This window comes from Bos indicus x Bos taurus, chromosome 19 (assembly GCF_003369695.1).
Source record: "Bos indicus x Bos taurus breed Angus x Brahman F1 hybrid chromosome 19, Bos_hybrid_MaternalHap_v2.0, whole genome shotgun sequence".
Taxonomy (NCBI): Eukaryota; Metazoa; Chordata; class Mammalia; order Artiodactyla; family Bovidae; genus Bos; species Bos indicus x Bos taurus.
Genome location: NC_040094.1, coordinates 44,965,236 through 44,977,304, shown reverse-complemented (window position 1 = coordinate 44,977,304; position 12,069 = coordinate 44,965,236). Strand labels below are relative to the sequence as shown.

The window sequence follows — 12,069 nt, the reverse complement described above, 5'->3', positions numbered from 1 at the left end:
TGGCCTGTTCTCTGCTGGGGTCTGACCTTCTTTCTCTGTGACTGAGCTCCCTGCCCACTGCACATGCCCACCTGCGGCCCTGGCAGCGGAGGCGCCTTCTAGCGTAGCTCTGTCCCTCTTCCCTTCAGGCCCCATCAGCCAGAAGATGTACGCCATGCTGCCTTGCGGGGGCATTGGGGTGAGTAGGGCACCGGCCCATGGGGTTGGGCGGGTGGTGCTCCCAGCTCCAGCCCCTCCCTTCCCCCCACCATGGTTGCACCCCCCTTCTTGCCCTCCCCCTGCAGGGGGCACACTGAAGCCCACTCTCCTGCCCCTGCAGGTGGACAGCGACACTGTGTGGAACGAGATGCACTCCTCCAGCGCCGTGCGCATGGCGGTGGGCTGCCTGGTGGAGCTGGCATTCAAGGTGGCTGCAGGGGAGCTCAAGGTGAGTGTGTGTGGGCTGGCTGTGGCGGGGGTGGGGGATGACTTGGTCTTGCTGCCTGAGCAGCAGGGGATTGGGCAGCCTCAGCTTTCCCACCAGTAGGGCACCGTCCTCTGTAATCTCACCTCGCAGGTGCAGGTGTGAGGAGGAGGTGACAGCTCCAGGCGGACTAGGGGGTGAGGGGTAAAGAGAGACGACCTCAGAAGGTCGCTTCTGACCCATGCCGCCCTCAGCTGGCCACACTCCTAAAGGTCGTGTGACTGATGTTTCTCACATATGTTCTTTTCCTGGCTTATGCTTCTCGTCTGTGTCTACCCCGATCCATGGCCACCTTGCCCGCCTGTCTGCCTCTCGTCTCTGTTCCTCTGTCCACACCTCTTCAGAATGGATTTGCCATCATCCGGCCCCCAGGACACCACGCGGAGGAATCCACAGCCATGTGAGTGCCACCTCAGCCCTGCCCTGCCCCCCTCTCCCTCTCAGCAGAGCTGACACTGTGTATCTGTGGCTCCCAGCGCGAACGTCCAGTAAGGCTGACGCCCTGCCCTCTTCTTCCCCACCCCGCAGGGGATTCTGCTTCTTCAACTCAGTAGCTATCACAACCAAGCTCCTGCAGCAGAAGTTGAACGTGGGCAAGGTTCTCATCGTGGACTGGGTAGGCAGTGCCTGGTGGGACCAGGGTCAGCCTTCAGGAGTCCCCCACCCCAATCTCGTCCCATCATCCTCAGGGCCTGGAATGGGCTGGGCTGCTGACTCTGGGGTGTTAACCCAGCCCTCCCAGTCCCCTGGGGCTCCCTCTTCACTGGGGGAGACTCGAAAGTGGTTTTAGCTGCTGCCCCCCCATCCCCCGCAGCCTTGAACAGCCGAGGAGGTTTTTTTGCCTTGAGTGATAGAGATATCCCCTTGCCATTGCTAGAACCCCTCTTGACTGGGGACTGACACATGGTACTGCTTCATGGTCACCTTGCTTCCTAAGAAGTGGAATGTCTATTTGATAAATGGAGACACGGGGCTGTTGGGGGGACTCACCCAACTAAAGTCACTTAGCTTCTCCACCCCTGTGTCTCTCAGCAGAGGGAGAGGCCCCTACTTCTCCCGGTGAGCTGGGGAGTAGCCAGGAGCAAGCCTTGGCAAGAAAGGATCTGATTTCTCTAAAGCCTAGCTTGGGCTTCAGGGTTCATCACACTGGATTCTTCTTCAGAATGTTTCAATTCCTGCCTAACTTTACTGTCCCTCTCTGCGTGGGTAGAGGGGCCTTGCAGGGGGAGCCACCACCATTCATCCCCTGGCTTTGTGTCTCCTCTATGCAGTGCCACATCCTGGCCCACGGACCCTGGTTAAAGAAGCGTGGGGGGATTTCATTGTGAATGGAATATGGATGCCCTGTATCTAGGGGCAAGCTGCACTCCCAGAGTTCACCATAGGGTGAGGGTTGGGGGCAAGGTGAATTTTGACCTTTGGGTCAGAGCCTGGGCCATTTTTCCTGACGCCTCCACCCTTCCCCACTAGGACATTCACCATGGCAATGGCACCCAGCAAGCATTTTACAACGATCCCTCTGTGCTCTACATCTCCCTGCATCGCTATGACAACGGGAACTTCTTTCCGGGCTCTGGGGCTCCTGAAGAGGTACAGCTCCTGGGCTCAAACTCGGGGCCCACGGGGAGGTAGCAGAATGGGACCTGGCAGGGAGCCGTGGAGGCCCGTGGTGGTGCTGGTAACCTGGGGAGTCTGGGCTCCTAGTGGGAGGACCACGCCGGCCAGCTGCCCCTCCATGCAGAACAGAGGTCAGTGGAGTAAGGGCTGGAGGCAGGGCTGAGGGCGGGGCGACGTCTGGACTCCCCAGGCAGTGAGAGTAACCCCCTGCCCCCCCACCGTGCTGCCAGGTTGGCGGAGGGCCGGGCGTGGGGTACAATGTGAACGTGGCATGGACGGGAGGTGTGGACCCCCCCATCGGAGACGTGGAGTACCTAACGGCCTTCAGGTGGGGACTGAGAAGGGCCGGGGAGGGGTGGAAGCCTCTGGGCCCTGCCGTGGGAGGGGTAGAAAGCACAGAGTTTGGTCTGGGTGGAGGGGTCGGCCCTGTGGGGAGACAGGCCTGGCCGAGTCATCTGCCAGGGTCAGCTCGGGCCCTCCCTTTGCAGGACAGTGGTGATGCCCATTGCCCACGAGTTCTCACCTGATGTGGTCCTGGTCTCCGCTGGCTTTGATGCTGTTGAGGGACACCTGTCTCCGCTGGGTGGCTACTCTGTCACCGCCAGATGTGAGCCTGCTGGGGGACTGAGGGAGGCTATGGAGCAGTGATGATGGTGGGGACGAGCGGGAAGCTGGGAGGAGTGCTGTGCGTGCTTGCATGCCAAGTCGCTTCATTCGTATCCAGCTCTCTGGCAACCCTGTGGACTGCAGTCCACTAGGCTCCTCTGTCCATAGGATTCTCCAGGCAAGAGTACTTTCCTGGAGTGGTTTGCCATTTCCTTCTTTACGGGAGCGTCCCCTTCTCTTATGTATCCTGCATTGGTGGGCGGGTTCTTTACCACTAGCGCCACCTGGGAAGCCATGGGAGGAACTCGGGGACAGGTCTAGGACTTGGAATCATCCTGGCAGCATCCTCCTTTCTTCTGCAGCCCTGGCCTTGAGGGGCCGACAGGTTGGGGAGTGTACCTCCTCATGAAGTTGTAGAGTGACGACCCTTTGTGTTTCAGTGGTGGTTTCTCATGATACTCCTTAGGAGATGTATAACTGGATCTTTTTAGTCTCTTCATTTTCTTTAATGGAACATTCAATCCATGACATTGAGTTTTATTATGGATATCTGTTTTAAGGTTTAAAGCTGTTTGTCTCATCTCTTGTGTTTCTTTTTCTCTTTTTTTTTGAATTGATTTTCTTCCATTAACCATTTCATCCTCCTCCCTTCACCCATCCCTGAAGGTTTTGGCCACTTGACCAGGCAGCTGATGACGCTGGCAGGGGGCCGGGTGGTGCTGGCCCTGGAGGGAGGCCACGACCTGACCGCCATCTGTGATGCCTCTGAGGCCTGTGTCTCGGCGCTGCTCAGCGTGGAGGTAAGGGGTGCACAGAAGGGCTGGGGGAGGTGGGCCGGTAGGTCAGGGACCAAGGGGCCAGTGGGGTGGGGGAGGGACCCTTTCTTGGGTCAGGCAGCACCCAGGGTCCTTGGGGAGGTTTTTTTTTTTTTTGTTCCCAAGGATCGCTGGTAGCCAGAGAAGACTTTCTGAATAGAGGTTTCTCAAAAGGCTATGCTTGCTCCTGTCATGGGGCTGACTCGGGTGGTTAGAGGGGCAGCCACGGCCACTCCCAACCCTAAGCTTGTTCTTCTTTTTCCTGCCAGCTGCAGCCCTTGGACGAGGCAGTCTTGCAGCAAAAGCCCAACATCAACGCAGTGGCCACGCTGGAGAAAGTCATCGAGATCCAGAGTACGTGGGGACAGGCAGAGAGGCTCAGGCCCCAGCTTGCTGAGTAGAGGCGAAAAACTTGACTGCACACCAGGGCTGGGGAATGTCCATACGGTTGGGGGTTTCTGCCCCTCCTTGACCCCCTGCCCACCCCTCATCCACAGGTAAACACTGGAGCTGTGTGCAGAGGTTCGCTGCTGGCCTAGGCCGTTCCCTGCGGGAGGCCCAGGCAGGTGAGACAGAGGAGGCTGAGACTGTGAGCGCCATGGCCTTGCTGTCGGTGGGGGCCGAGCAGGCCCAGGCGGCTGCAGCCCGGGAGCACAGCCCCAGGTGAGGCTCCCCCCCATCTCGCAGCCCTCGCCCAAGCTGCCCCCACCACCATTGCCTCAACGCCTCTCCCTGTGCTTGTCCCCACAGGCCAGCAGAGGAGCCTATGGAACAGGAGCCTGCCCTGTGACGCCCTGGCCCCCATCTCTCTGGGCTTCATCATTGTGATTTTGTTTATTTTTTCTATTAAAAACAAAAAGTCACACATTCAACAACGTGTGCTGTGTGGGTCTCTCAGCCTCACCCCTGCTGCTCCTCTAAGCTGCCTCAGGCCCCCCTTCCACCTCCGTGGCCCAGGTCTCGGCTTAGAAGTGTGCTCTTTCTGAGGGGTGAGGGGTATCCCGTCCAGGCCTTCTCCCATGTTCTTTCCCACACCCACTTCCTGCATCCTGTTCTTGTTCCCCCTGGAGCCTGGGCCAGCTCAGGTGGGCACGGGGCCCAGAAAGCACCTTCTGGCTTTGGGGGCTCCCTGAGTGAGGAGGGAACAGCAAGTTTGGTGCCTTGGCTTCAGCTGACTTAGGGAGAAATGCCTTAATTTCACTTTCCTCCCCTCTCCAGCCCCAGGGGAGGATCCTGAGGGTCTCTCTACAGTCTTAAGATGTGGAGGGGAGGGGAGGTGGGCTCCCACCCTGCGATTCTCACCATTTTTCCTGGTGTCCTCAGCATCTCCACAGAGCCCCCCTCTCCTCCATCTTTCTCCTGGCCTCAGCTCTGTGCTCTAGGATGTGGGCCTGAGGTCTGTGGGCAGGGCAGCCTTGCCTTGCACTCCTCAGGGCCTGTTTCCCCTTCTCGGGCTGGAGAGAGGGAAAGTGTGTGGGGAGCGAGGGGGCTGGACTCTCGGGTTCTGCGGGACCAAGAGGAGCTGCGGAACCAGGCCTGCTATCCCTCATAATCTGTTGGCCTCCCTGCCCCTCCGCTGGCACGGTGTGGGGAGGGGGAGAAGGTGGTTCCTGCAGGGGGGACTCGAGGCTGGTGAGAGCCCCCCTGCTGTTCAGGACCAGATTTCCCCAGCCACCCAGCATATTGCAAGCAGAAGGGTCAGGGCCCAACTCCCTCCTAGGACCTTTGGCTTTGAAGCCTGGGGAGGGTAAGAGTGGGTGTGGGTTCTAGAAGGAACAGGGACAGAACCCAGGAGCCTGCCCTCAGCTTTAGCTTCCCTTCTGGGCTTCCTTTGTGGGCCACGCCCAGGGAAACTAAGACCTGGATGAGGCTAGGAGCTGTCCTTGCTCTCCCAGGAGCCCGGCCTAGCCTTGCTTCCAGGGCTAGGAGCCCACAAGACTTTTAGGGAATGCTGTCCAGCCTGTGGGAAACCAAAGATGGGAAGAAGCTCCTGGGGGGCTAAGTCTTCCTCCCTCCTTCTCCCCAACCCTGCATAGTCTTTCTTTCTTCCCCTCCCCAGGGCCCCAACAATCTGTTTACAATTATTATCCTACTGGGGGCCTGAGCAGGGTTGAGGGAGCCAGGGGAGGGGCAGGAGTCCCGCCACCACAGGTTTATCATGCACTGTGTCTTGCATGTTGTTAGTGTGTTCTAGATCTTCCTGGGGTGTGGGGCTGAGCCCCAGCTCTGGGCCCCTTCCCCTCCCTCTTCCCATGGCCTGTCTGGTTCTCATGTAAATCCACTCCCTGCTTTGTCTCCCTGGACATAGATTTCAGTTGAGTATCCTGTAACCTGTTACACTGTGTGTCCTTGTGGAAATAAAACTTGTTTCTGGCAGTGCCTTCTGGGGCCAATGTCTCTGTTCTCTGGGGTTCCTACTCTTCTCTTCTCCAGTCCCTGGACTAAACAATTTAGGAAACAGAGGCTGGGGTGGGAGGGAGTGGGATCTCTGTCCTGTAGGTTAAAGAACAAGGTTTCCCTGAATGTAGCCACAGCATCTCCTGGGACCTCTGTGTGGCTGAGATGGTGGTGGTAGCAAGGGGGTCCAGGGCTAAAGGGCTTGCTTTTCCTTCTGACTCTCAGCCTCTGTGGGCACAAGGTTGGAGCGGGTGCAGAACAAGCAGTCTGGCAAGGGTTGCCCTGCATGCGCATAGCCAAGTCCGGTGGAGATGTTCATGGAGGCAAGAGAGGAGTCCAGAGGTGTGGAAGGGCTTTATTGGGGCTGCTCCGAGCCCCTCACAGTGTTACAGAAATCCACTGTTCTCACTGTTGCCTTTGCTCTTTGGGGACTTGGGAGGGAAGGCAGGAGGACCTTCCTGGGAGAGAAGAGGCCCCTCTTTGGGGCTGTGACCAGGTGGTGGGAGAAGTAGAAAATTCAACATGAGCAGGGTTGCTGGGGGCTGGAAGTGGACGGAGCTGCCTCCCAAGGGTGGAGGTCACAGAGCATGGGCTTTGTGAGGGGAGGTGGGTGCAGGAGGCACCAGAGTCAGGAAGAGCGGATGGGTGGTGCTTCCTGGGCACTGAACATGTGCACCAGCCAGGGTACGAGGGCCAGGACCAGGCATGGCCAGAGGGTGTACTTGAGGAAATTGAAGATGTAGAAAAGGCTGATCTGAGGGGGGTAGCCCAGCCAGTTCAGGGGGCCCAGCAGCCCCATGGCCAGCACAAGACAGACTAGTTTCTGGCCATATCCCAGGTGTGCCCGCCGTACCTGGGCATAGCAGGGAGAGTGCAGAGCGATGCCCAGACCCAGGGCGGCCCCTGAGTCACGGCTCAGGGAGGCAAAAGGCCGGCTGTCCAAGTGCACCCACTCAGGCCGCTCACACCACTTAGAGGCTAGGTTGATGGACCTGTGGAGAGCAAGAGTCTTTGCCAGGAGAGAGATTCCCCTGGGACCCAGAGGGTGGATGGCTTTCTATCCCTTTGGGGTCTACCGCCATGTTCAGGAGACTGTATGTGAACTGGTAATGTGTCCCTATTTAACAACAGCGAACCAGAGAGCCACCAGGCCAGATAGAGGGGAGGCAGGAGAGGCCCCTATTTCCCCAAGCTTCAAAGCAGAACTTACCAAGAAAGATCCAGGCCCAGTGTAAAGAGGGTCCAGTAGATGAGGCTGGCACCCAGCAAGAGGGCCAGTGAGGTCAATCCATAGAAACTTAGCTCCCGCTCCATGGGCACCTGAGGGGTCATCAGCCAGCCCAGGACAGCACCTAGGGAAGCAGGGTGACAGCAGCTTCAAGGAGTTTGGGGCTATGACCCTCACCCCGAACAGCAGGGTAGTTTGTCAGAAGGGGGACTTGGGGTTGGCCGTACAATGGGAAAATCATACACTGGTCCTCCCACTGTCAATGGCACCCTCTGGGTCCACCCTGTTGCCCCAGTTGCTCACCAGTTATTAAGCCAGCCAACACCTGGTGAGGGAAATGTGCTAAGAGGAAGACCCGAGATAAGCCGACCGCCAGCAGGAAGGTGCAATAAGCCAAGCTAGGAATCACCCTCACCCAGCGGCTAAAAAGAAGAGAAGCAGATGGTTCACGAGATGTCCACGCACTGCTGGGCTTCCCTGAGCACCCAGGCACTTAGACCAAATAACCCGGGGTCCCCAGAACTCCAGCTCTCAGGCCACCCTGCTGCAGGGCTTTTGGGTCCAGGGTACCGTCACCCCACCCCCACTGGTGGGCGATGCCAAGGTGTACCTGTGGGCCCGAGTGGCCATCTGGGAAGAGACGGCTGTCATTATGGGCCAGAGGGCTGCTCCTGTGATCATACAGTGTCCAGAAGGGCTGCCTGCCGGGGGATTCAGAAACTCAGTTCGTGGTCGGAGCTGAGTTTGGTGGGAGCCCAGGTGCACCTGGTGATAGCTCAACACAACTGCCTCCCTGTGGCCGCGAGAGAGCCTTCCTCCAGCGCTGGCCATAGCTCCCTCTGCCCTGAAGCCTCCCCCAGCCCCCAAGCCTGCAGTCACTGCTGTCAGACTTCTGCCTTGACAACTTGGCTCCAGTCAATACAAGGTAAGCAACTGGCACACTGGCATCGGCGCTCCTACATTTCTTCCGTGGGTTTCTTTGTTCTCTGGTCCAGTAACTGGGAGACTAGGCTTCTGATGATTAGGTGGTCCCGGCTGAAAAGTACTATCGAACACTCACCAAACGCTAACCACATTGGGCGAGGGAGGTTTGGGGCTTCTCACCTGGGCCAGTTTCACAAGAAGAGGGGAATTGGTGAACCTGGGCTGGAGCTTGGCTGTAGTACCCAGACTCATGGACCCACCAAAAGGGCCTGTCTCCAAACAGAAACCTAGAAAAGAGCAGATGCCATTACACACACACACACAGACACACAAAGGCCAGGGGAATGGGGGTGAGGCAGATGGACACCTGGAATACTCCGAAGGGCTTATAGGGTGGAGTCAGAGAGGACATCTGATTTTGGGTCACTGCCTTGCCACGGTTTTTTACCTTGGAACAGGAGAAAGTGTGCATTTTTTTAAAAAGTGGTAAGGAGACAAGAGATTGTGGTGTGTGTGGGCGTGCTCTGAGATGCTCAAAAGTCCCATTCTTATCCCTCCCACTGCAAGGCCAGCTCTGTTCTTGTCATTTACAGACAGCCCGGGACCTGAGTCTCCCTCTCCTTCCCAGACCCTCACTCTGCTGCTTCTCTGTTCTCCATTTCCCAAATTCCAGCCTCAGTTACTTAGGAAAGTCTCTCATGCTTGAAAATGGTAGTGGGGGCGGGGCTTCCCCGGTGGTCTAGGGGCTAGGACTCTACACACCCAATGCAGGGGGTCCAGGTATGATTCCTGGTTAGGGAACTAGAATCCCCTTCTGCAACGAACAGTGTGCGTGCTGCAACTAAAGATACTATGTGCCACAACTAGGCCTGACACAGCCAACTAAGAAATAAAACAAATATAAGAAAACGGGGCGGGACTTCCCTGGTGCTTCAGTGGTTAAGAATCCGCCTTCCAACACAGGGGATGTGGGTCTGATGCCTGGTTGGGGAATTAAGATCCCACATGCTGCAGGGCCAAAGCCCATGTGCTGCAGTCACTGAACCCACGCGCCGCAGCAAAAGAAGCCTGAGCATCCCCCAAGGAGAAGCCCATGTACCTTAACTAGAGAAAGCCCATGCACCACAATTAAGAGCCCCCTGCCACAATGAAGACCCAGTGCCCGCCAAAATAATAAATAAAGTCCTTCTATTTAAAAAAAAAAAATGGAGGCAAGGAATGCACAGGGAAGCTGAGGGAAAATAAAGAAGACAAAACAGTTTTAAATCCCCTGGCTTAGCTAGGTGCTTCGCTGGACCCTGGAAAACACACAGCAGACTAAGAGGCTGCTGTGGCCAGAAAGAGAAAAGGTTGGGAGAACAGCAGAGATGCTGACCAGGAAGCCAAGGGCTGGGAAAGGGACCTGCCTCTCCCCGCCAAAAACTGAGTCTGGTTCACACACCAGATGCTCAACACATACTTAGGAAATTAATCGGGGCTTTGCCATGTGGGAATCAATGGTCTTAGGGGAACAGGATGAGACGGGAAGGCTGATACAGACTCTGAGGGAGAACAGCACAAAGCAAAGGGCAACTCAGTAGGAAGGAAATGATTAGACAACTGCTTTACCGTTTATAGTAGGGATGAAGGCCTGGTAGAGAGAAGTGGAAGGGAAGGTATTTGGTTTTTCACCAAGTCATTCTAGCCCATTCAAGTGTCTCCTATGAAACCCCCTTCCCTCCCCCAGGCTGGCAATATGGCAATAGATGGTGAGGTGAGGAGAGGTGCAGTTGCACGCCCAGTGGGAAGTATAGCTCCCTTCTGCACCCAAGAGAACAGGTGGCACAAACAGATAAGCCCCAAGGGCCCTACCCACTTGCCTGAGTCTGTGTCAGAGCCTACTAGTGAATGAAGGTGAAAAGCGAGAAGAGAAAGTGTTCCCTAAAAGGCAAAGCTTTAGCCCCAGTGCTTTTTGAAATTTACTGTGCACACGAACCACTTGGGGTCCTTGCTAAAATGTAGATAATGATTCAGGAGCTCCCACCTAGAGCCTGAGATTCTGCATTTCTAGCAAGTTTTCAAATGCTCCTTATGTTGATGGCCATGGCCTGGTGACCACACCTTAACTTGGAAGCCTTTTCTGTCCTGAAAAGCCAGTGTTGAAGCTGGCACAAAGCAAGCTTCTTAAAAACCCTATCAAATAAATGAATGAAAAAATGAATTAAAGAGTGAGTTGAGAAGCAGGACTTTCTGCTACTTAAGTCACCATTGATGTTTTTTAAAAATACAGATTCCCAGGCTCTCCCCTGGAGTTTCAAAATCAGTGTGTCTGGGATGGGATGGGATATTTGCATTTTAAACACGCCCCCTTAAGTGATTTATCTGATCAGGCCCGTTAAACACTAGTCTAATGATTAGGACGGGGACTCTGAGGTCTGAGTTCAAGATGCACAAAGATGCTCAAAGAGGAAAAGTCAGTGGCCATGGGGTAGGGGTGGGGAGGTCTTAAGGTTCCCTGGGGGTGGGGGTAGGGGTGGAGGTAGGGGTGGAGGGGGGAGCCAGGCCTTTGAGGCAATTTCTGAGAGGAATCAGGGTCTGCACAAGGCTCAGGGCCCTTGGCGGTGGGCGGCCAGGCCGCCGGAGGGCTTCGCTGTCTCACCACTTGAAGACGAGGTTGAGCCACTCGGTGATGAGGCTGATCCAGAGCACCGCAATGCCCACCCGGCGAGACGCATAGTAGGCCGCGGGGAAGTAGAACAGAAAGAGGCTCTTGGGGTCCCCCAGAAAGGTGACCCAGAGCCACACGTTCTCCAACCAGGGCAGCTGGTTCTGCAGCGCCTCGGCCATCGCGATGCCCGCGCCCAGCGTGGACTCCATGGCGACTCCCGGGCTGGTCCGGCCAGGGTTTGATGCAAGGCGGAAGCCGAGGAGTCCAGGCGACGAGTAAACTGCTACTCACTGCCCTCCAGAGCCCACCCTTCGGAACCGAGGCCCCGCCCCCTGGCGGCGACCAGTGTAAACCCCGCCCTCGACCCCGCCCCTCGCAGCCCTAGGTTCGCGCGAGCCGGGCCTCCAGCCGGTACCGTTTCCTCCTGCGCTCTTCCCAGCCCTCCCTCTCTACTGGGCAGCGTAGGGGACAAATCTTTGCGAAGGCGTTTCCGCAGAGCCCCACGTGGCTGCTATTGCCGGCACGTGGACGTAGGGCGTAGAGGCGGCTCTAGCTGCTCTTCCGGGTCATGGGACAGACTAACCTGAGGATCGGCGGTGCGTCCAGGGTTCTTGCTTTGCTGCTGTGAAGACGGACATGTAATATCCAGAGCTAGGATTCCTTCCGGACCAGACTTTTCTCCTCCAGTACCGCTACCCTCCAAAGATATTTGGAGATGTCTTGGAGAGAAGGCAACCCCTGCTCCGGGAAGCCAGGCATCCCCTGTCAGCGCTGAAGTGGGACCCTAAATTTGCACACTCAGGTGGCTAAGCCGGCCCACACCTTCCTCCACCAGTCCAAGACTTTCCTGCTTGAATTCATCCGCTGTTGATTTGGTGGCCGACAGATCAGCTTCTTGATTCTGAGGGGTCGTTCCTAAAGGCTTTGAGAGTTCTTACACGTAGCATAGACTTAAGTCACACTTCCTCCCAGTTCTAAGCTCGCCTTGTCCCTCTCCTTTCGTCGTCCTGTCATCTTGCCTTCCAAAACCCCTCTGGGGAGGTAAACCTTGAGATAGCTAGGTTGGTGAGGGAGGAGAAGGAGCACACACCTACGACAAAAATTAGAATAATCCTCTGGAGGAACACAGAAAACAGAAATCTCAGCTAGTCTAGGTGAGGTCTTACCTAGAGGCAGAGTTGAGGTGGGAGGAGATTGTTGAAGTGGTTGCTTCCCTACCTCAAGCAACTTTATTCTTCGTGAGTTCTTTGGAAGGTGAATATAAGGATATAAATCTGGGTTCTAAATGGAAAGAGATTAATTTCACTAATTAAAAAGGTATGGGGAAGGGAATCTGGATTCATATCTCATTTCATTCCCTTGCTAAATGTTT

The 12,069-nt window shown here is 56.2% G+C and overlaps 2 protein-coding genes across 12 annotated transcripts in view; one reads left to right on the top strand and one right to left on the bottom strand.

The window, feature by feature from the left end:
• The window catches only part of HDAC5 (histone deacetylase 5), a 37,245-nt gene extending 32,871 nt beyond the window's left edge, over nucleotides 1–4,374 (top strand). For all 10 annotated transcript variants that reach the window (XM_027517121.1, XM_027517118.1, XM_027517119.1 and 7 more), the window contains 11 exons: nucleotides 129–178; nucleotides 320–427; nucleotides 808–863; nucleotides 992–1,079; nucleotides 1,934–2,053; nucleotides 2,311–2,408; nucleotides 2,569–2,687; nucleotides 3,353–3,486; nucleotides 3,771–3,855; nucleotides 3,999–4,164; nucleotides 4,252–4,374. In XM_027517121.1, the coding sequence (XP_027372922.1) occupies nucleotides 129–178; nucleotides 320–427; nucleotides 808–863; nucleotides 992–1,079; nucleotides 1,934–2,053; nucleotides 2,311–2,408; nucleotides 2,569–2,687; nucleotides 3,353–3,486; nucleotides 3,771–3,855; nucleotides 3,999–4,164; nucleotides 4,252–4,291 (1,064 nt within the window). In that variant the 3' untranslated portion in view covers nucleotides 4,292–4,374. The remainder of the gene's footprint in view (nucleotides 1–128; nucleotides 179–319; nucleotides 428–807; nucleotides 864–991; nucleotides 1,080–1,933; nucleotides 2,054–2,310; nucleotides 2,409–2,568; nucleotides 2,688–3,352; nucleotides 3,487–3,770; nucleotides 3,856–3,998; nucleotides 4,165–4,251) is intronic.
• Nucleotides 4,375–6,233: 1,859 nt separating this feature from the next.
• G6PC3 (glucose-6-phosphatase catalytic subunit 3) lies at nucleotides 6,234–11,162 on the bottom strand. 2 transcript variants are annotated; one of them, XM_027517126.1, is made up of 6 exons: nucleotides 10,689–11,162; nucleotides 8,231–8,337; nucleotides 7,737–7,827; nucleotides 7,430–7,548; nucleotides 7,109–7,250; nucleotides 6,234–6,890 (listed from the first exon to the last, which is right to left on the bottom strand). In XM_027517126.1, exons 1-6 carry the CDS (start codon nucleotides 10,904–10,906, stop codon nucleotides 6,527–6,529), a joined length of 1,041 nt encoding a protein of 346 aa, XP_027372927.1. In that variant the 5' UTR covers nucleotides 10,907–11,162; the 3' UTR covers nucleotides 6,234–6,526. The 2 variants fall into 2 exon arrangements, with proteins under 2 accessions (XP_027372927.1, XP_027372928.1); XM_027517127.1 differs by lacking the exon at nucleotides 7,430–7,548.
• Nucleotides 11,163–12,069: the final 907 nt, after the last annotated feature.